The 22,337-nt window shown below is 27.3% G+C and overlaps 3 protein-coding genes and 1 long non-coding RNA gene across 8 annotated transcripts; 2 read left to right on the top strand and 2 right to left on the bottom strand.

Moving 5' to 3' along the window:
* Window positions 1-39: 39 nt before the first annotated feature.
* LOC100647997 (beta-TrCP) lies at window positions 40-9,503 on the top strand. Of its 2 annotated transcripts, none has more exons than XM_012317031.3 (9): window positions 40-523; window positions 4,974-5,208; window positions 5,402-5,588; window positions 5,652-6,108; window positions 6,227-6,600; window positions 6,683-6,761; window positions 6,840-6,993; window positions 7,097-7,144; window positions 7,291-9,503. In XM_012317031.3, exons 1-8 carry the CDS (start codon window positions 470-472, stop codon window positions 7,105-7,107), a joined length of 1,551 nt encoding a protein of 516 aa, XP_012172421.1. In that variant the 5' UTR covers window positions 40-469; the 3' UTR covers window positions 7,108-7,144; window positions 7,291-9,503. The 2 variants fall into 2 exon arrangements, with proteins under 2 accessions (XP_012172421.1, XP_003401273.1); XM_003401225.4 differs by having other exon boundaries at window positions 6,840-7,026.
* A 1,430-nt stretch (window positions 9,504-10,933) lies between these two features.
* On the top strand, window positions 10,934-20,587 carry LOC100648229 (exportin-7). 2 transcript variants are annotated; one of them, XM_048412962.1, is made up of 15 exons: window positions 10,934-11,161; window positions 12,421-12,658; window positions 12,726-12,880; window positions 12,953-13,177; window positions 13,252-14,122; window positions 14,197-14,482; window positions 14,557-14,701; window positions 14,786-14,933; window positions 15,010-15,169; window positions 15,283-15,685; window positions 15,773-15,935; window positions 17,170-17,247; window positions 17,338-17,528; window positions 17,615-17,742; window positions 17,825-20,587. In XM_048412962.1, exons 1-15 carry the CDS (start codon window positions 11,147-11,149, stop codon window positions 17,931-17,933), a joined length of 3,315 nt encoding a protein of 1,104 aa, XP_048268919.1. In that variant the 5' UTR covers window positions 10,934-11,146; the 3' UTR covers window positions 17,934-20,587. The 2 variants fall into 2 exon arrangements, with proteins under 2 accessions (XP_048268919.1, XP_003401275.1); XM_003401227.4 differs by having other exon boundaries at window positions 10,943-11,161; window positions 15,773-15,911.
* On the bottom strand, window positions 11,320-11,810 carry LOC125386474. The gene is made up of 2 exons (XR_007226648.1): window positions 11,659-11,810; window positions 11,320-11,381 (listed from the first exon to the last, which is right to left on the bottom strand). It is a non-coding gene; the product is annotated as an uncharacterized LOC125386474 (long non-coding RNA).
* Window positions 20,283-22,311, bottom strand: LOC100648344 (crossover junction endonuclease EME1). Of its 3 annotated transcripts, none has more exons than XM_012317035.3 (4): window positions 21,581-22,311; window positions 20,793-21,520; window positions 20,671-20,724; window positions 20,283-20,526 (listed from the first exon to the last, which is right to left on the bottom strand). In XM_012317035.3, the coding sequence occupies exons 1-4, from the start codon at window positions 22,065-22,067 to the stop codon at window positions 20,416-20,418; spliced, it is 1,380 nt and encodes a 459-aa protein (XP_012172425.1). In that variant the 5' UTR covers window positions 22,068-22,311; the 3' UTR covers window positions 20,283-20,415. The 3 variants fall into 3 exon arrangements, with proteins under 3 accessions (XP_012172425.1, XP_012172426.1, XP_012172424.1); XM_012317036.3 differs by having other exon boundaries at window positions 20,793-21,842; window positions 21,915-22,311; XM_012317034.3 differs by having other exon boundaries at window positions 20,793-22,311.
* Window positions 22,312-22,337: the final 26 nt, after the last annotated feature.

Genomic DNA, 22,337 nt, shown 5'->3' with positions numbered 1-22,337 from the left:
TGCGCCATCAAGTTGATTTTAAGTTAAACAGAAGCAGTGATCAAGTCGGTAGTGTAAAATGGTGTTAGTGCTTCTCGCGAGCTTCTTATCTTGATGGTTGGCTGTGCATATATCTTGATGAATTTTGGAATTCATTTGGATATTTCGTACGTTTCTGAAGGAAATTAACATTAAATTTCGCATATTGTTCACGTATAGGATTTTAATACACATTTTCCATATAAATCAATCGTTATATCAGGTTTCTTGGATTTGTGAAGTGACATAGTTATTTACGAGCTGTTGTGTTGGTGAAATGTTGTCTCAACTTCCTGTACATGGCGAAGACTCATGAGCGTCGTCAGTCGTGTTGAATAGTCAAACGCTATTGTTCAAACGGTGTTTTATCCTTTTTACAAGAACTTTTTCCAGCCAAATTGATCCGGTTGTATCATCTGAATCAATTATATTGTGCCAGTTGTGTGTGAAAATGATGAACATGGAAACGGATGAGATTATCGAAGACACAAACACGAATCTTCAGGTACGCAACACATAGTAGTATTTTTGACCTGAAACCTACCGCCATCTTATGTTTCCTTATGATCGAGAAATTCACTAATATTTTATGATCGACCGTTATTTTCTGCAAAGCTTATATCTGTTAATATGCACTTCCCAAAGAAAATTATTAATTGTAGAAATATCTTATGTATTGAGAGGTTATAGAATACGATTGTGTGCTGTCATATATGATCGTGGTTATTTCTCTAAACTCTTTTATATCAAGATATTTATGTACATCTAATGACAGTTACCTTATTATCTTGACGGAAATTAAGATTGCATCACTTTTAATTTCTTTTATTTGATCAAATCAATACTAGTATATATTATGTTATTTGCAGAATATTACAAATATTTAGATTTGATTAGAATCGCAGATATATCTTAAACAATATGATTCGAAATATTTATATATTCTTACAAGAATCATAACAAAATATAAATTATACTTACTATGCCATCGTATGATTATTATTAAATTTTTACTATAAATATTTCAATATTTATTCATATATTCGATTCATATTACTACTTTTGTTTAAACATACCTTTTCTTAAATTTTTTATTTTTGTAAATTTCTAACATAAAATAAGAATATTTACAGCATAAAATGTAATGATTTTATTTTAAGATTATTAGAAAATCGTAATATTAACTTGTTATTTACTAATTTATTTTTTAATTTGTTATGTTATTGTACAGTTGTTACATATATTTGATCGAAAAATTATTAGTTAGTTACTATTGAACTAGCATAAACTTGACCGGACACGATTGTCTTCGTTGTCAGAACAAAGGATAGATCGTTTAAACATAATCCTAATCTCCAAGCTTTGCAGAGTGGAAACAACTTACTACATGATCAATGTTTTAACTCCCTTTTTACTTTTTCTCTCTTGTTTCTCCTCTTTTACAATCTTTACTTTTTTTAACTCCCCTTTTTTAAATTTTGTGCTAAGTTGCATTACACTCATTGTAACGTATTGTAAACAATTGAGTAGAATCTACAGTTTAATTCCCTTAAATTTATTTCTTTATACGAGTTTACAATCGTTATAAAAATTAATGATTAATATTTATTGTCCATTTTTGTCATTTAATGTTACAGTGATATTGATTTGTATGTACAATTGGATATAAGCCAAAACTCTTTAACTGCTGGAGTAATTTAAAAAAAATTTGTTGCTCTAAAATTTGTACAGTGATCATATAGAAATTCTGTTTGATACGCGTTATTTGTTACGATAATGATTAATTATCTTCAAGATAAAATATAGAATGATTAGTTTATAGACGAATACAAAGATTTAACGATCTATCCGTATATTGTGTTTAAGTTAAACTATAACACGTGTACATCGAGGAGACCGCCAGAGAGAAAGAGGAATCGATTGCAATCCTTGCGTCAGATCTTGTGAATTTATGTAGTATCGTTTTTATCAATACATCTTTTACTCTGTATATAGATACAAATATAGGGCTGTATAAGACTGTATATATATACAAAAATATATAATTTTTTCCTATATATTTCACATTTACATAATTTTTAATAGAGTTTATATTGATAGAAAAAAACATACATGAGTATATTTGTATTATAATTAGAGTTATATTTATCAATATCTTATTAAAGTATGTCTGTCGTTGGCCAATGTAAATGAACTTTATATTGTGTTGTCAAGTTATAAGTACGTGACTTGCCGAAAAAAAGTATTACTCTTCTATTTAGTGCTAGTGACTCATCATTCCGGTTTCACTCGTTACTACATTACCATGCGCATTTTTAATTTTCTTTATCGTTTTATTCTCATCCAAATGTGTATAAAAAAAATAAAAGGTAATAACTACTTAAGATTAACGAGAAAGTGATGCATCGCGATTATCAATTTGCGATCTTTATAAAATTTTATAAACTCAAAGAGACGTGAATTTTTGTACATTTTATTCTAGAAACTTATTGTTCTTAGAACTTTCCTTTGTTTTATATTTATGGAGACAAAAAAGTGTTTTGAAATTTAATGCCGTAAGTATTCATAATCAAGGACAACAGGAAATTTCGAAACGTTCCCGTGGCTCATTGTTACATGCTTCGAAATGTACATTATTTTTCATGGGTTTTTTACACTAATAAACTTTATGTTTCTATTGATAGATGCGTCTCACTTTCACGTTTAAGGATACTTTTCTAATCATATGTGCATACACGTAAATCTATGTCATGCATCGATTTCAACATTCCTATGATATTTATTATTGATAAACAATAAAAAACAAAGCACTAAAAACCACAAGGTGTACGAACATCTTTTCCCACAATTCGTTCTTAATTGTCTTTTATTTATAATCTGGCGCATAAGCGAATGCCAGTGATAATAAGCTAGATAGTATTTCGAAGAACTACCGACTAATATGATTTGCTGTTATCGATATCAGAATATTATTTTTTATCCTATATACGACCGTATTAATCTGTAATAAAAACCAATAAAGAATGCTTTATCAGCATTCCAGTACAGTAGGTATTAGTATTAATTTCTTTATGAAAATTTTAAATTTATTATAATATTTGTATTATACATTTACTTAGAAGTTTTCTCGTTTTGCGTGACTACTTGCTAAAATGGAGAGAACACGTAAGGGGTACGAAGACAAAGAGATACAAAGAGCATAGATTCGACACGAGTTCGCGATCCCGTTATACTGGAACACCGTACTGAGAAACATTTTCAGATGATCGAGGTGTACTCCTCGGTCGCCAGGACTCTTCAATGTTGCTATGCTACCTTTTACAGTCGAGTGATCATGAGATTTCAAATCGAAGAATCATACTATGCACAATACACATATGTATATTTATATATGTAATGATATATATATATATAATTATGCATTTTATAGAGTTTCGTGTGTTGGTCTTCATAAAAAGACACATTGATGGATGTTTTATTTTTATCATTGAAGAAATGTGAAAAATCAAACTTCAGTTTCTGGTGAATGATATTACGGGGATACATCATCTTGAGACATTTAAAAATAATTTAAGATTGCGAATTCTTTTTATAAGTAATTAAAAAGTGAAAAATTCAGATTCTTGTGGATGATACAAATCTAGTGTTTAATTTTAGTTTGTAATTTTTTTTAAAGAAATCTGTTGCAAAATGGTGAAGTTATTTGTCATATTCGAGACCTCTTCTGCTAGAACGTTGATGGCTAGCCATCACTTCGGGGGAAACAAGAACATTTAAAATAAAAAATAATAAAGATAAATTCTTTAATTTTTTCAGTCAGCTATTGGTTCATATTGGTTTGAATTATATTTTCTTGTGGGAGACAAAAGATTGACTTGATTATCTTATTTCTTTTGCTTTGTGAAACTATTTTGCATGACAGGATTTGCCTATTCATCTCTGTAACTTCATCAGGAGCTTTAATTTTGATAAATCATTTTGGCACAATAGTTTACGTGTTTGGAATTTGAAGAAACTTAAAACAAAAAAGGAAGTTTCCTTTTCTTGAAACTATTAGAGTGATTTATGCCCTTAAAGGTAATGAGAGATGATATATTTCTTGACTATTGTCATTACGATGTTGCAAACGTGTTTCAATCGTTTGAATTTTCAAGTATAAACTTCTATTGCGAAATATTTAATAAGATATGCGTCTATTATGAGTTTTCGCTTCCAGAAGTAAATGGCAAGCGTTAACAAGTAGGCCGGACACGAAATATTGGATTAGTGCAGGTCACGGTCCGTTGATACAATTTTCTTTATACAAATCGTTCGCTAATACGAATTAAGTAGCAAGCTATTTTCTTTTCTCCTCTTTTCTTCTAATTATAAATTTTATTACAAATTTCAAATATTGCAATTAATTATTTAAATCAAGGAAAATAACAGTATTACTGTTCCGTATTTTGCTACAAATAATTGTGTGTTTAGTTAATAATTTTTAAATATTTTATTTGCGATTTTATTTTAAAGCATGATCAGCAATAAATTATATTTATAGAAAGTACCGTGATTCAAAAAGGACAAATTGCATGTTCGAACGTCAATTTCTGTGAGCGTTTAATATTGTTTTGTATAGTATAGTCTATCTGAGGTCAAGAACCTGATACCACATTCTATCTTAAAATACATGTGTCACCTAATAGTTTTGCTACTGTTTTATATAATACTTATAACTATTACGATTTAATTGTATTATGTATTAAACAGTTTTTAAATACACAATAAAAAATATATCTGAGTATCTTTATATGCATCCCTTAAAGTATATAATATTTACAGTATAATTGATCAAGGTATATCTTTGCATTGTTATCAAATTTGAATTAAATTTAAATAAAATAATGTTTTAAAAGTATACCTGTTCAATTAGGAAAATCTTTATAATGTGTACAATTTTTATAATGTTTTTACAGTATCCAATAACAATACTTTATGACCCTACTCGCAAGAAAGAACTGCCATCTGGGGTATCTGCACAATATAGGCAAGAAAAGGAAACTTGTATGAAACTCTTTGAGAAGTGGAGTGAACCCGAACAAGTTAACTTTGTTGAACAATTATTAACAAGAATGTGTCATTATCAGCATGGTCACATCAATGCATATCTGAAACCAATGTTGCAGAGAGATTTTATTTCTCTACTACCAAGTGAGTATTTCTGTCGAGATATTTTTATTTACATGTTGGAATATATATATATATATATATATAAATTTATATATTTTATATTATATAATTATTATATTTTTTTATAATTATTATATTTTGTATAATTATATATTTATTTATTATATATATATATATAAATTAGATCTTTTATAACTTATATTTCTGTTATCAGAAAAAGGATTGGATCATGTGGCAGAAAGTATTCTTTCATATCTAGATGCTGATTCATTAATTGCTGCTGAATTAGTATGTAAAGAATGGCTCAGAGTAATTAGTGAAGGAATGCTTTGGAAGAAATTAATTGAATGTAAAGTTCGGACTGATTCAATATGGAGAGGTCTTGCAGAAAGGAGAGGATGGTTAGTTAATACATTCTATGAAATCTCATTCTGTGGTATCTGTTTATTTATTAATGTTTTTAGGATTCAGTATTTGTTCAAACCAAGGCCGGGGGAAAGTCACCCAAATCACAATTTCTATAGATCTCTTTATCCCAAAATAGTTAAAGATATTGATAGTATAGATAACAATTGGAGAATGGGAAGATTTAATCTTCAACGAATAAATTGTAGAAGTGAAAATTCGAAAGGTGTTTACTGTTTACAATATGATGATCAAAAAATTGTCTCTGGTCTTAGAGACAATACAATTAAAATCTGGAACAGAAATACACTACAGTGCAATAAAGTGTTAACAGGACACACTGGTTCTGTTTTATGTTTACAGTATGATGACAAAGCAATAATATCTGGTTCCTCTGATAGCACTGTAAGAGTTTGGGATGCTAATACTGGAGAAATGGTTAATACATTGATACACCATTGTGAGGCAGTTCTACATCTCAGATTTAATAATGGCATGATGGTCACTTGTTCAAAGGTCAATAAACTTTTTATATATTTAGCTTATATTTTAATACATCATATTTCTATATTAAATTAATAAATTTTTATATCTCATAAATTGTAAAAAATAACTATTTGTTAATTGTATTTAGGATCGTTCAATTGCTGTATGGGATATGACATCACAAACGGAAATTGCATTAAGAAGGGTATTAGTGGGGCATAGGGCAGCAGTAAATGTTGTTGATTTTGATGAAAAATATATCGTTTCTGCTAGTGGTGATAGGACTATTAAAGTATGGAAAACATCTACTTGCGAATTTGTGCGAACATTAAATGGACATAAACGGGGTATAGCGTGTTTGCAATATAAGGATTGCTTAGTAGTTAGTGGTAGCAGTGATAATACAATCAGATTATGGGATATTGAATGTGGTGCGTGCTTACGCGTCCTAGAAGGACATGACGAATTGGTCAGATGTATTAGATTTGATAGCAAGCACATAGTTAGTGGAGCTTATGATGGGTGAGTAAAAAAATTTTTTAAATTGTATGTTATATTGTCTTTTATAGTATTACAATAACATGTTTATTGCTTTATATTATAGAAAAATTAAAGTATGGGATTTGGTGGCTGCACTAGATCCACGTGCTCTAACTAACTCGCTTTGTATACGTACATTAGTGGTGAGATATTTTACACACTTGATTTTATTCTGTTCTATAAAAAGGCTTTAATAGTAATAAGTTATATCTGCAATATAGGAACACACAGGTCGTGTATTTCGTCTTCAGTTCGATGAGTTCCAGATAGTATCGTCGTCACACGATGATACAATATTAATATGGGATTTTCTGAATTTTAATTCATCAAATGGATCTGTATCATCTTGTGGGCCTGCAGCAATAAATGCATCAGGTGTGAATCAATCTGATACTAGATCTCCATCTCGTAAGTACGATGAGAAAGATCTTTGTTCCATATACTTGATATTTTCTAACGTTATGAATTATTTTTATAGCATTTGAGTGACGCATCCCTATGAATATTCCTTCATTGTGATATAATTGTAAGTTTAATATACTGTTTAAGATAGAAGATAAACTCATATATGCATATATAAACTTGTGTTCCATTCTTTTTTGTAATTATAAAATATTTCTTGCTTATTACTATACTTTGTAGAGTTATGTTAGATTCGTATGTTTGTTTCAGACAAGTGATTAGTGAGTGAGTTCAATGTGTTCACGGTAGTGTACGCAGAAAATGAAGAATCAGTGTCCAGTGTGAACAGCGCCTAGAAAAAAAAGAAAATCTCAGCAAAACACGGTCATTGATTTTGGTTTATTATTTGCTGTGAAAAGCAAAAGAAATTCTCTCAATAATAGGATATATATGGGGTGACACATAAAACTACGAATTAATTTATATGCGCTTGACGCACTGCGTTTAGTAACGAACAGTATAATTAAAAATCACATAAATACATCCCATGGATGTAAACAATTGTTTGCTTTGGCCATATTTGGAATTCTTCTACGCTCTATGACATGATAGAAGTTGACCACTTTCCTACTACTATGAAAAAAAGACTTACGATACGTAAAGAAAATGAAAATGTTTTTAGGCTGGATACACTTAATAAGATGGTAGCTGTATTATAGTAAATTAATAATTTCTTTTTTTTTAATGTAATTAATTTATAGTAAGGAGATTGTAAAATGCCGTTTGATTGGAGTACTTATCTGGTGTGAATGTGGACATTCAAGTCTTGGTATGTGGAAGGATTATTATAACTATCATATTTCATTACCTTTTAAATCTAGCTAATGTGAATTACTATACCCATGTTTAGTATTATAGATGTACAGCCGTTAATCGAAGACATAGTAGTTTCCATGGACATTAATTTTATGAAATTTATATTATATATTGAAAAGTAAATGGAAAGCTAATAACCTCTGCACAGTCATTGATATAAAATACCATTTGCATTTAAAATATAAAGTTTCATTATACCGAGATGTAAATATTGATTCATAAAAAAGCAATATAGTGACTCTGAGGTAATCTTAGCTGCTGTGAAGAAATTATTGTGTTTTGACTAATGATCTCGGATCATATGTTTCAACTTTTGTTTAAGCTACATCACATTTTCAATTATAAGTTATAAGTGTGCTCTGAACAATATTATATGAGTTAAAATATAATTGTCATTTTCGAGATTTTATAAATGCTATCAACGACATTATTTTTATTCCTATGGTAGTAGTAGCACTAAGAAAAATATGTTTACTTCTTGATATATTGAATAATAGAATAAACATGATATCTTCTCAAATTTTTCACGAAATAGTAATATATATATATATAAATATATATACATATATATTTCAGTAAATATTGCGACAGTGATTCGATATTTTGACCACATTGAACAATTCAAAGCCAAGCTTACAAATATGTAATCCTTGATATTAATTTCAATACATATATTTTAAATTTTATACAACATAGATTTTGCATGAGAATTAAATTGTGAATATGTGCTTAAAAGAAGAAAAAAGAAAGGAATTAAATATCACAGATAAAATATGTCAAGTTACTTGACTTTTGCATTACATAAGTAACAGATAGTGTATTTAGTAGTACTTGTACATTATTCTAATATTATACAAATTTTTACATCAAAAGTAAAAAATATTATGCAAAATTATGAACTGCATGTAGTCAAATCGGGTACAAAGAATTGTGATTTTTAAGCTAGAATGATGGCATGAAAAATTTTCTATAACTTTATGGTATGTATATATGGGACTCCAGTGCAAACATTACTTTTGTAGTATGCAGCATCTTCTCAATTCATAAAATTTAATGAAAAACATAGTGCATAATAGAGAAAAATAGTGTAGCTGTGACAGTTATTAAGATAATCTCTTTGTAAGCACATACTTCATTATATTACAGCTATCTAAATACGTACATATATAGGTAGTATTAATTATATATTGCTGTTTCTTGGATTCCACTTTGGAATGTAAAAATATAAGTATATATATTTTTTATTTAGATTGGGGTCTTAAAATACTTCGGTGAATCCAATATGTAAAATTTCTTTATACAAAAAATTGTTTATTTCATAGTAATTATGATAATTATTTAGAGATAGAAAATACAAAACCCTGAGATATTTAATTTCTAAAAGTTTCGTAAAGAGCGACAATGTGTCTTATACATAATTTAGTTTTGATCATAACGTAAATGTTACATTTGTTCAAAATAATATTATGACAAGAAGTATCTTTAAGAAAACATTGTGATGTTTATTGTTAATATTAACATAAAGTTTCATGTATGAAATTAATTACACAAGAATAATATGAAGGCTGTGGAAAAGCTATACTTGAAATACAATACCTATGCAAGAAGATGCAATTTTAATGGAAACAGTATCCATCACTATCCCTTAAATTTAACGTACTTTCGTCAAAATCAGATTGTGATTAATAGAAAATTTATTTTGAAATGTCATATTTTTTATAAACATATTGAAGCTGTAATCATTTTGAATTTAAACGTACAAAGTTTACTGGAAAAATATGTACTATGCTAGTATTAATGATCAAAGCTATTATATATTGATAAAATTAATATTTGCATTACAGATTTAGGTAACATTTTCAATATTTATGATCGATCTGTTACCTGCATTTAATTATTTTCCGTTAAAACTAGTATTTCACGATACAGTTCCTGATAAATTTTGTCAGATTATTATGATTTACATTATTCCAGATTTGAATACATTATATATATATATAATATTACAGGTTTTTACCTATAAAATTACGAGAGAAGGTATTTCATATATATTTGAAGTTAATATATTAATTTTGTATGTAACAGCACGAAATAACGCATCGCTTTACAATAACTCGTTTTACAGAGATAAAGTTTTACAAAATTTTATGAACATTTAGAAATTACTTTGGCAAGAAAAGGCCCCAATCTGAATATTATATTTTCATTTTATTATTTATGCATTATGTATCGTCATAACACAATGCTACATAGTATACAAAAATAGTCAATCATAAATCATCATTAAGTCACTTTTTATCCAATCTCAATTGTTTCTTATTTTATGTCATTATACTATTGCAAAAAACTCAAGCTGAAACAAAAAATATATAACACAATTATCAAATTATTTATGTATAATTTTGTTAAAAAAGGAACAACGATATCTATTTTATTATACATCTTCCTATTATTTGAAATATTGGAAAGTTGTTCAAAAAATTATTTAGTTTCAAGAAGTGCATTATATCACTTAATATATTTCATGTTTTGTCATTTTTAATTTTATAATAATTCTTGCAAATTGTAAATTTTTATTTTTGTAATGAACGTTTTATAAAAATTATTCAAAAAATTATTTATGAGATACATATATCCAAAAAATAAAACACTAGAAATCTTTTATAACTATATATTAAAAAGCTCCATAAAATTATTGTTTATTACAGCATCTTTTATTTGAAAAAATATACGCTTGTATTTTGTTTTTCATCGAAAATTTTGTTTAGATTTCGCGCGAAATAACTACAAATTGCTGACTTTTTATCCTACTTTTTTTTATTATGCCGAAGAATACTATAATGTCTATTATAAAATTTTATTCTTTATTATTTTATACAATTATAAATACATATAAATATCAAATTTTTATTGTTTATAATAAATACTAGACAAAGACAATGATCAACGACAGAACTAGTTACCAAAGTAGTTTCTTCGATTGAATTACGAAACATAATTAAATATATTCTAACATAATATAATCGGTAATTTATTTGTAATTTCTACAATGAAAATAGTGAAGATTTGGCTTAATTTTTCTTCCATCTTTGTAAGGTAGGCGGGTATGAATTTTATTTCTTTTGTTAATAAAGGTGGCGTTGTTGATGCTTCCGATGTAGGAAAACGTCGCTTCTACATAACATGTTGTGGCAGTCGAGTTTAAAGCATGTGATCCTGCCTTCATTGTAGATAATACAAAGCTGCGAAAATGGCGGACGAACAGGTGAGTTACCCATCAAAATAACGTGCAAACCTCAACCAAAAAAGTGGAGTTATTTATGATGAAGTGATTTCAAAAATCGTGTGGTAAGCCAGCCGGTGGTAAATCTGTTGCAAGTTATGTGGTGTCGACGTGTGTCCCAAACATTTTGCTGCTGGGAAACTTAAGTATTTCTTGGAAGCTACGTTGTTTGTTGCCGGACCATAGTGATAATTTTATCGCACTGTCAATAAAAATGCAATCATAAATTAACAGATTTTGCCGCTTTAGCTTTATTGACATCTTGTTGTACGAACAAAATTATGTAGCCGATATGTAAAACTTTAACCTTGTTTTCGTAAATACTATTTTGTGTAGATATAGTTCTGCAGTTTCAAAAGATAATTAATGGATGAGAATATCATCTAAATCTTGAATTTTAAGTTTGAATATTATTATTTAAGAGAAATTTTGTTTGTTTACATCGTAATGATATCAAACTATTATTTGAAATTACTTACAAAAATATGGCATAACCTATCCACTTTAATTTTATAACATAAACTAAGATGTTTTTTCTGTTACTTTATACTTAGCTCGTACTGTTTATCTCACGTTAGTTATAAATGTCTTCTTTATTAATCATAATCTTTTGATTAAATAAAAAATAATACGAAAATACGTTGGTATACGTTTGTAATTTTTTTAAGCAAGTGGCGGTTTGGAATTCCGATAATTAATATGTGCTGTACATTTATAAAATTTAAATAAATGTGTAACCTCTAAAATGCCTAAAAGTTAAAAACATTAATTATCACATTGATTTTATAATATGGAATAAAACTGTGATTGTTATAATCCTATCTAATTTCTATTTATGTATTTAAAAAGTGAAAATATGTATAGGTTTATAATTATTATATTTACTTGTATTGTTTTAATTCTAAAAAATGTTAATAGATAATAATTAGTTTAATATTTTTATGCATCTTTTTAAAATTTTAATTTGATACATTTTTTTAAATATTAATCATGTTTGTTGATATTAGTAAAAAAAAATATATTATAAATAAATTATATGATTTTAAAGTATTGCCTATTTGTTATAATGTAATTGAGAAATATTTAAATGACAGTTTTTATATATCCAAAATAAGTGATTAAATTTATTAAAGAACTTGGGAAATAAAATAATATTTTTGAAGTATATAAAGTAAAAATAACTACACAGAAATATTGTTTATTTGGGATGAATTATATCATTAAGAATGGATCACATACAGGAAGTACGGCAGCTGGAGTTGCTATGCAAGCAGTTGTATGAATCACAAGATTCTACACATCGTGCAGAGGCTGAAAAAGCACTTGTTGCTTTTCAAAATACTCCAGATACGCTTACAAAGTGTCAGCTTCTACTTGATCGAGGAGATTCTCCATATGCTCAATTATTGGCAGCCACCACCTTGACAAAATTGGCTTCCCGTTCATCAGGACTTAGTTTACGACAGAGGCTTGACATACGTAAGTGTATTTATTCTATCATAAAGCAAAACAATACTTGAGTCTAATATCTATAATTTTATTTTAGGAAATTATATTCTCAATTATTTAGCAACTCAGCCAAAGTTACCAAACTTTGTAATACAAGCTTTGGTTACACTGTTTGCCAGGATATCAAAGTTTGGGTGGTTTGATATTGATAAAGAAAGAAATGTGGTCAGTGATGTAACAAAGTTTCTTCAGGTTAGTTATTATTTTCTTTATTCCAAAATGTTTATTTTTCATAATTATACCATATTTTGATATAATATACAGGGATCGGTAGAACACTGTATGATAGGAGTCCAATTACTTTCTCAACTAACGTGTGAAATGAATCAAGTCTCGGATGCAGATGCAACCAGATCTATTACAAAACATAGAAAAATTGCTAGCCACTTCAGAGATACACAACTTTTTGAAATATTTAGGTTATCGTATACTTTATTAAGTACAGCTCGAGAAAATTGTAAAAACTTAAATTTTAATGATGAAGCACAGGTATATCTCTTGCTACTTTTTTCTGTAATAATATCCTAAATTAATATTATTATTATTGTTTTGTTTTTTTTTAGCATGGTCTAATCAGACAACTTTTAAAACTAGCACAAAATTGTTTGACATTTGATTTTATTGGGACTTCAACGGATGAAAGTTCTGATGATCTTAGTACAGTACAAATTCCGACCTGTTGGAGACCTGTATTTTTGGATTTTACGTCATTGAAACTTTTCTTTGATTTATATCATAGTTTACCTAACTCACTGTCATCTTTGGCTCTTTCATGTTTGGTCCAAATAGCATCTGTTAGAAGGAGTTTATTTTCAAATCCAGAAAGGGCACAATTTTTAACACACTTAGTTAGCGGTATAAAACATATACTACAAAACCCTCAAGGTCTCAGTGATCCTGAAAATTACCATGAATTTTGTAGACTATTATCAAGGCTAAAGAGCAATTTTCAGCTTGGGGAATTGGTCTTAGTCAAAGACTACCCAGAAGCTATACAATTAATTGCAAAATTTACAATCCAAAGTTTACAGATGTGGCAGTTTGCACCAAACAGTTTACATTATTTACTAACATTGTGGCAAAGAATGGTATCATCCATGCCATATGTAAAAGCAGGTGACCCACACCTGTTAAATACATATACTCCGGAAATTGTAAATGCATATATTACTTCAAGACTTGAATCAGTTGCAATAGTAGTTAGAGAGGGTTTAGAAGACCCACTTGATGATTTAGGAATAGTTCATCAGCAATTGGAGCAAATATCTGTAATTGTAAGGTGTGAATATCAAAAGACATGTACTTTGTTAGTACAACTTTTTGATCAGGCTGCTAGGACATACCAAGAATTAATGACACAAACAGCATCTCCAACACAACGAATGGATATCACTATACAAGAGGGTCAACTCACTTGGCTTGTATATATCATAGGTAAGTAAATTTGTAAATCATACAGAAATGAACATGTTTAATAGTGAATTATTACATTGATATTTAAAAAATAGGTGGTGTTATTGGTGGAAAAGTAACATTTAACAGCAATGAAGAGTATGATGCAATGGATGGTGAATTAGTTTGCAGAGTACTCCAATTGATGAATTTGACTGATTCAAGACTTGCACAAGGTGGCTGTGAGAAACTGGAATTAGCAATGTTGAGCTTCTTTGAACAATTTCGTAAAGTTTATGTAGGTGATCAAGTTCAAAAAAATTCTAAAGTATATAGAAGACTGTCAGATGTTTTAGGAGTTAATGACGAATCCATGGTACTTGGTATTCTTATCCGGAAAATGTAAGTAGGAAGTTATTTTCAGGAATATTATTTACACTATTTCAAGATTTATGATCTTAATTTTGCATTTACAGAATAACAAATTTGAAGTATTGGGGTCGTAGTAAACAAATTATTTCAAAAACATTACAATTATTAAATGATTTATCTGTAGGATATAGTTGTGTCCGTAAACTTGTAAAATTAGAGGAAGTACAATTTATGCTCAATAATCACACAGTGTGTATATATAAAAATATGTAAAATTTACTTACAAAAAATTAAGAATGAAACTGTATATATTCTTTTCTTTTTCACTAACAGAGAGAGCATTTTCCATTTTTGGGAAACAATGTTGCTGTAACAGAAATGCGTTGTAGATCAATGTTTTACACATCCTTGGGTAGATTATTGATGGTAGATCTAGGAGAAGATGAGGAAAGGTTTCATACATTTATGTTACCTTTAACAAGTATGGAAAGCTTTTTTGTACCTAAAATTGTACTACATACTTATTTAATATTTACATTTACGTTTTCCACCTATAGATGCATTTGAAAGTTTAGGACAGTTAATTGGGCCAGCTGACCCTTCACTTTTTACAGCAGAAGAAGCAAAAAAGGCATTGATCGGATTAGCAAGAGATTTAAGAGGTTTAGCTTATGCATTCAACACAAAAACATCTTATATGATGCTCTTTGATTGGATGTATCCTTTTTTTTTTTTTTTTAAATATAATTTGATAAATGATTAAGAGTCATTAATACATAATAATTTGCCTTAATTTCTGATAAATGTAAAGTACCTTAATTTACATATAGTTATCCTAATTATACACCGATTTTATTACATGCTGTGGAATTGTGGCATTATGAGCCACAAGTTACTACACCCGTCCTAAAATTATTTGCTGAATTAGTACAAAATAGGAGTCAACGATTACAGTTTGATGCATCTTCTCCAAATGGAATTTTATTATTTCGTGAAGCTAGTAAAGTAATATGTAGTTATGGTAATCGTATATTAAACGTTGAAGTTCCAAAGGATCAAATATACCCCTTAAAGCTTAAAGGAATAAGTATATGCTTCAGTATGTTAAAAGCAGCTTTATGTGGAAGTTACGTAAATTTTGGTGTGTTCAGATTATATGGTGACGAGGCATTGGATAATGCACTCAACACATTTGTAAAATTACTTCTTAGTATACCACAAAGTGATTTATTGGTATGCATCAATTAAATTATGTTCATATTCAAAAGATGTAAAGATAGATATCTTACAACTTAATATTGTTTTTTTTTTTTTTTGTAGGATTATCCGAAATTATCTACAACATATTTTGTGTTACTCGAGTGTTTAGCTCAAGATCACATGGTGTTCCTTTCTACTTTGGAACCGAGAGTATTCTTATACATTCTATCAAGCATCAGTGAAGGGCTTACAGCACTAGGTGCGCAAAAAGACTACTATACAGGTCTGTGCGGCTGATTCTATTTTATTATCATTCTCTTATCCTCTATGCCATGCCACAGGATTATAAGACCCAAATCATTTAAAATTTCTTTTTTATAAGAAAAATGTTTCTTAAATATTTTGTATTCTATTTCTGTAAAATATTAGTAAATTATGAATAATTACTTATAATTGAAGTATAGTAAAGATTTCAATCGCAATTAAACAAAATTTAATAGTATATTTATATATATCGGATTTGTTTTTAATGAAAAAAAATATATATACATAAATAATCTTGTATCATGCATGTTCGAATTCTTATTTGGCGATATTAATACAATTTTATGATTTTAAATATGAAGCATAAAAAAATCAGGAGAAATATTAGTTAATAAGAATGTTTAATTTTGTTTATGTTTATTTGCTTTTTGCATTGTTGCTTGGAATGTAAACCTGCATTTAGGTATATTAGTTACTGCTATAGTTTCGAAATTACAGAAATAAATGTATGCTGAGTAATATTTATGCATATAAGGAGAATGATTGAATCACCATAATCATATAGGCAATGAGAGGATTGGAGTTTGTAGAATCTAGACCCTAATTGCTATTGTTCTATTGCCTTTTTATTTTTCTTCCTTTTTCAAATTTTTATTCCTATTTTTAATGTTGTATTAAACAACTTATGAATTCTTCATTTCTTTAAAATTAAATTACATAGCACAGATAGGGTCTAGCACACATAGTCAGCCGCACAGCTGGCATGCTACTAAAATATATTACTATTCATAGTCATAAGTTCTTAAGTTACTAATTTACTAATCTTTATGTGTTGTTTTCACATTTTATGCTTTGTTTTCTATTCAATATATGACATGCAAAATTATGAACAACAAACGAATACTTCAAATATGAATGATTATTGTTTGTTCATTTACTTTTTCAAAATTGATAAAAATTATGTTTTGATCCAATAAGTCATCATAATGACAGATTCTTTTAACTTTTTTTATATATAAGTAAAATTGTGTTCTGATAAATTAACTAGCCAACATAATAAGTGAACAAATAATTTTACAGAATTTACATTATTTTCAAGGTAGGTTTCTATATTAAATTCCACGATAGACACCGATTATATTTATATATTTTTTATATTATTATTCTTTTAATGGTTACTTTTATTTAACAGTTCCTATTTTACTACAGATAAATATAAAATATGAAATATAAATAATAAAACTTCATTGCAGATACAATGGTCTGTACTGGTTGTTGCGCAACACTTGATCATATTGTGACTTACATATTTAAACAATTATATCAAAAAGGTATTTATCTTATGTATCTACTACTATTTACTATTATTTAGCTTATATATCTACATTAATGTATTTGAATACATGTACTCATTTTGTTAGGGGGTTACCCAGGCAGGAAAAATACGGTAGTTCCAGGAGGTGGAGACTTATTCTTGCAAGTTTTAAAGCAACATCCTGAAATTCTTCAACAAATGTTAAGTACTGTCTTAAATGTGATAATGTTTGAAGATTGTAGAAATCAGTGGAGTATGTCGCGTCCTCTCTTGGGATTAATTCTTTTAAATGAAGAAGTAGGTATTTTTCATTATAAAAATTATGTTAAGACATCACAAAAATTTTATAATTTTACACCGAAACTAAATATTTATTGTTACAGTATTTCAATCAGTTACGAGAAAATATTATTAGAAGTCAACCAGTTGATAAACAAACAACAATGGCACACTGGTTTGAACATTTAATGGAAGGAATCGAAAGAAACTTACTCACAAAAAATAGAGATAGGTAAGAGGAATTAAAAAACAAAAAATACGAAATTATATATAGACATTTATCCACGTTTATGTATGTATTTTTCTTTTCTCAGGTTTACACAAAATTTATCATTGTTTAGAAGAGATATAAATGATATTTTAAAAGGACCTAATACAACTTCAAATCCTATTGGTGATATGATGACCTTAACCTTCAATTAGATTCTCCTAATTTCTTGCCTGCCAAATGCTTGAATGTGTGTGCGAGTGAATTATAAATTATGGTGGAATTAAAATTGATTTTAGCTGAGTATAAAGATAATAAATTACATACTGTTATTTTACAAAAGCATTATTGTTTGGCTTCCTATTCTTTTATATTTTTAACTTTTGTTTTTTCAATTTTGTTGAACATAATTGTTTCCAAATTTAAGATATTGAAACCTATTTAAAGTGTATACAATTCATTCTAAAAATTCATAAACAGAAAAGACTAAATCCTTCTTATTACCTTTATACTCCAGTTGCTTTGATTTAATATAATATTGGAACATAAATATTCGTACACATATATTTTAAGTATAAAAATTCATTGATAATAAATATATTAAATTTCATAAATCAACGATTATTCGATATCAAGCAACTTTGTATGGATAAAAAATTGGATTTATTTTAATTGCCTTTTGCAAACGTTTATAATGTTATCAATTTAAGATTACAATATTTTTATCTTATGTTAATATTAAAGCATGTATTTCAGACATGAATGATTTGTTTCATACTATATTATAGTAAAAATTTAAGTTTGAGTAAAAAGAATTACCTTTTTCGACATATTATTCAATATATATATATATATATCCACATTTTATTTTAAATAAACAACAAATTATTATTTTGATTGCTAAATAATATGTTAAAGATACAGTGTAGAATAGGAAGCCAACTTCATAAACTATTATCGTAGTTTTTATTCCATTATTTTTACACGCAACCGACTTCCATTTATATGTTAAAATGTTTCATTATCAATATTTTTTATTGTAACACAAATTATAATTTTAAGATTTTTTTATAAAATTCAAAAAATTGATAAGGCATGAAAAAAATATTAATCTTCAATTATTAGTAGTATTCTTTAACAAAAAAATTAAATTGTTTAAATCAATATTATTGAATAAATCATTCATAATGTTAATGATATTAGAAAAAAACATCAAGCTAATAATGCATAATTTACTTAAAATAATATCTCATTATTATTATTATTATCATCATCATCATCATTGTTATGAAATTATAATTTTCATTAATGGTTCACTGAAACAAGATTGAAAACTGTCAACATGCATTTTTAATATTCATTGTAGTTTATATGTTTTTAAATTGGAATGAAAAAGTTTCTAACAAATTTTTGTATTGTATTCATAAAAAAAATATATATGTGTATTATTAGCACATACATATAGTAAAAAATATTCATCAGTCAACATCCTATCATTCATTTAATAGAATGCATGTTAACAGAAGAAGAGATTAAAAAGTATCAATATTCTTAACTAATGTTAAATATACTACACTTAAACTTTATTAATTTAGAATCTAAATTTTCAACCCGAAGTTTTAATCACTTTGCGCATGCAGTATTTTATATTTTATTACGATTTATCTTGTAATATTTACAATATATGACACTTTCAAAAGAGAGTTTGAAAACAAAAAATTAACTTTCCTTTTTTTATTCAATTTTTAAAGTTATTTCAAATTTCAAAAAATTTAGTAATAATAACAATTATAATATATCTTGATATGCATATATATATATATACACGTAAATGTGTGAAATTTTTATCAAAGCATCTGAAGTTTACACTCCCGATTAAACCAATCGTCAAACAAACCTATATCATATATTTTTTTTCTAAAAGCTATTTGTAACATTAAACAGTGAGAATCAAATGTATGAGGAATGCGTGTAAAAAATTTCATGTGAGAGTTATGTAATATTAGTCTGTATACAGTTAATAATAATTTAGTGGAAGTTATATTGAATATTTACAAACAATTTCGTTTAGATTGCATTTAATCATTTATATATTTTTTACTGTAAGATAGTAGAAAAAGTTGATATGAGGTGGTTTGAATCTTTTTTCTTTTTATAACAAATTTTTAGATATCTTATGTTTAATAAATACTTGTAAAAATGTTAGAAAATTACTTTTATTAACCGACTATCATAGTTGAATTTGCCGTAAACAAATGTATTGTATATACCTTTGGTATAGTAAAAATGTTATATTTCATATCATATAAGATATCCAAAAATATCTAGCGCAAAATTAGACTAAATAAATAAATTTAAGGAATGTATCTGTATAACTATAAAACAGTTTTTGTCATTCAGTTGTGTTTTTGCATTCAGTCAAATTGTGCGCTAGATTTTTAAATAATTAATACATAAAAAGTTATTAAAGCTTTTATATGTACTTAATATTATTCATTTGTACAATATATAGGTACGAATAATTTCCTAGTTTTTTGTATTCATGAAATAAGTAGAAAACTATATTATTATAAAATAGTTAATTTATTATTATTTTTCAGTTGGACATTAGATGAATGGAAATAGAATAACAAAGAACCATCTGCTAACTATAATATTTCTATTTGTACATTTCTTGAACTTTGTTAAAAATATAATTCAACTTAATACATTTTCACCATTTTTAGATGAGAACATTAAATAGACTTTTTTACTTAATTCTGGGCCAACTTTACGTACAGTTGTAAGAGGTCCAGCTGCTCTTCTAATCTGTAAAGTGTTAAAAATATATTTATGAAGTGTAAGTAAAAATAACAGTACTAAACTATAATCAGTCTTTAATTTATTGTATAGATATTATTTTTTTGAAAGCTCATCTTATTTAAAGCATTGTAATAAATGTTTTTTATTTACCGGAATATCTTTCAACAAATTTACTCCTTCAGTATCTGTACAGTTCATATAAGCCTGGAAAAAAGGAAAAGAAAGATAGGAAAAGGAAATAATTCATATCTTTGGTATATATCAATATTTACTTCTATCAAATTTGCAGGGCTTGGATACACAGAACAAATTGCTTCTGCAATTTCAAGACTGCTCAAATTAAATTGACAAAGCTGCTGTTGCCATAATCTTTTCAATCCATTTCCACTTTTATCTACTTTAACAGTGTTTCTATTATCTCCCATTACATACCAATCAAATTTATTTGTTAAATTTTTATTCTTTTCTGATTTATGTGGTATCTCTGCTATAGCTTTCGTATATTGATATATCATTAATGCTAAATCTTGAGAGTTGTTAATTAATCTACTGCTACAATCTGAAATAATTTGTATTTCATTGAGACATGTTTCAAGATGTTTCCTTGATATTTTGTGAGGATATGTAGACATTTGATGATACTTTTCGATGTAGGTTTTTTTTCTTGTTCTACTTTCCTTTGAATTTCTTCTTTGTTCTCTACATGCAAAATAATCCTCTATTCCAAAAATTACGAGTGTTATTTTGTAATCTGGTAACGAAGATTTAATGCTAGAGATAGATGTACAAAAGCTACCATCTGTTACTTTTATTACTGCCTCATCCCAATTCCAAATTATCAATATTTGACCAATTTTTTCAACATCAGTTACTGTACATATTTTATTGGTGTCATCAATATAGCTATTTTCAATACTTCTTTTCCATGTAATGCTATTTGAAATAAATTCTGTTTTAACAGTATATTTTACACCAGCATTTCTCAATGTATCTATTATATCTGTAATAGGAACAACATTTTTAATATCGTTGTCAAGAACAACTTCTATAAATTTCATACATTCACCAGGTTTTATATCTTTTGATTTTTTAACTGCAATTGCTTTCAGTGCTTTTTCTCTCATTAAGCGCTCTTGTTTTTTTAATTTTTCTTCATTTAGTTCAATTCTACTTTTCTTTCTTATAGTACCTTTACCTTTCCTTTGTCTTTCTGTATTGCTACTCTTTTCATCTGAGTCAGATGAATTAGAAACATTGTACGAAAATTTTCTAACATTATATTGTTTGAAATTTTTGCTATTGGCAGTATGTTTATCATCAGTCTGATATGATGAATCATTTGTGTTAAAATTAGATGAACAGCTTGTAATATCAATATTTCGTGATTTACTTACATCGTCTTCGTTAATAATATGATGAAAATTTATTGCAGGAAATTCAAGATCACTTGAATTATAATTAGGAGATAAAGATCTACTATTCGAATTCGATTGAACGGATAAAGAAGATTCGTTTGAATCGCTTAAAACAACAATATCTGTAATCATTTCATTAAAGTATCTGTAAGAAAATTATTCAAAATTTCTATAAGATTCAATTCACCTTTCTAATTAAGATTCAAATATCTGTATTTCAGAGTGTATATCATACAAACACACGTAACAAAACGACTTATATGAATATATAGTGAATATGATAAGGATAGATACAATCACCAATGAAATAATCTGACGATATATAACTCTGTGAAACTTTAAAAAAGATATTCTTTGATTGGCTACTGTATTCTCACGGCAAGTTGCATGCACATATACATA

Source organism: Bombus terrestris, chromosome 15, assembly GCF_910591885.1.
Source record: "Bombus terrestris chromosome 15, iyBomTerr1.2, whole genome shotgun sequence".
In the NCBI taxonomy this organism is placed as follows: domain Eukaryota; kingdom Metazoa; phylum Arthropoda; class Insecta; order Hymenoptera; family Apidae; genus Bombus; species Bombus terrestris.
This window is presented reverse-complemented; position numbering and strand designations above follow the sequence as displayed.

What these genes read in the sequence shown, in the direction of transcription:
- LOC100647997 (XM_003401225.4), top strand. Translation starts at nt 470, where the DNA reads ATGATGAACATGGAAACGGATGAGATTATCGAAGACACAAACACGAAT. An exon ending in TTTTATTTCTCTACTACCAA is followed by an intron (nt 5,209 to 5,401) that starts GTGAGTATTTCT and finishes TTCTGTTATCAG; the next exon opens with AAAAAGGATTGGATCATGTG. An exon ending in GTTAGTGGAGCTTATGATGG is followed by an intron (nt 6,601 to 6,682) that starts GTGAGTAAAAAA and finishes TTTATATTATAG; the next exon opens with AAAAATTAAAGTATGGGATT.
- LOC100648229 (XM_048412962.1), top strand. An exon ending in ATGATGCTCTTTGATTGGAT is followed by an intron (nt 15,170 to 15,282) that starts GTATCCTTTTTT and finishes ATTTACATATAG; the next exon opens with TTATCCTAATTATACACCGA. An exon ending in GCAAAAAGACTACTATACAG is followed by an intron (nt 15,936 to 17,169) that starts GTCTGTGCGGCT and finishes ACTTCATTGCAG; the next exon opens with ATACAATGGTCTGTACTGGT.
- LOC100648344 (XM_012317034.3), bottom strand. Translation starts at nt 22,067, where the DNA reads ATGATTACAGATATTGTTGTTTTAAGCGATTCAAACGAATCTTCTTTA. An exon ending in GCCCTGCAAATTTGATAGAA is followed by an intron (nt 20,725 to 20,792) that starts GTAAATATTGAT and finishes CCTTTTTTCCAG; the next exon opens with GCTTATATGAACTGTACAGA. An exon ending in ATTTGTTGAAAGATATTCCG is followed by an intron (nt 20,527 to 20,670) that starts GTAAATAAAAAA and finishes AACACTTTACAG; the next exon opens with ATTAGAAGAGCAGCTGGACC.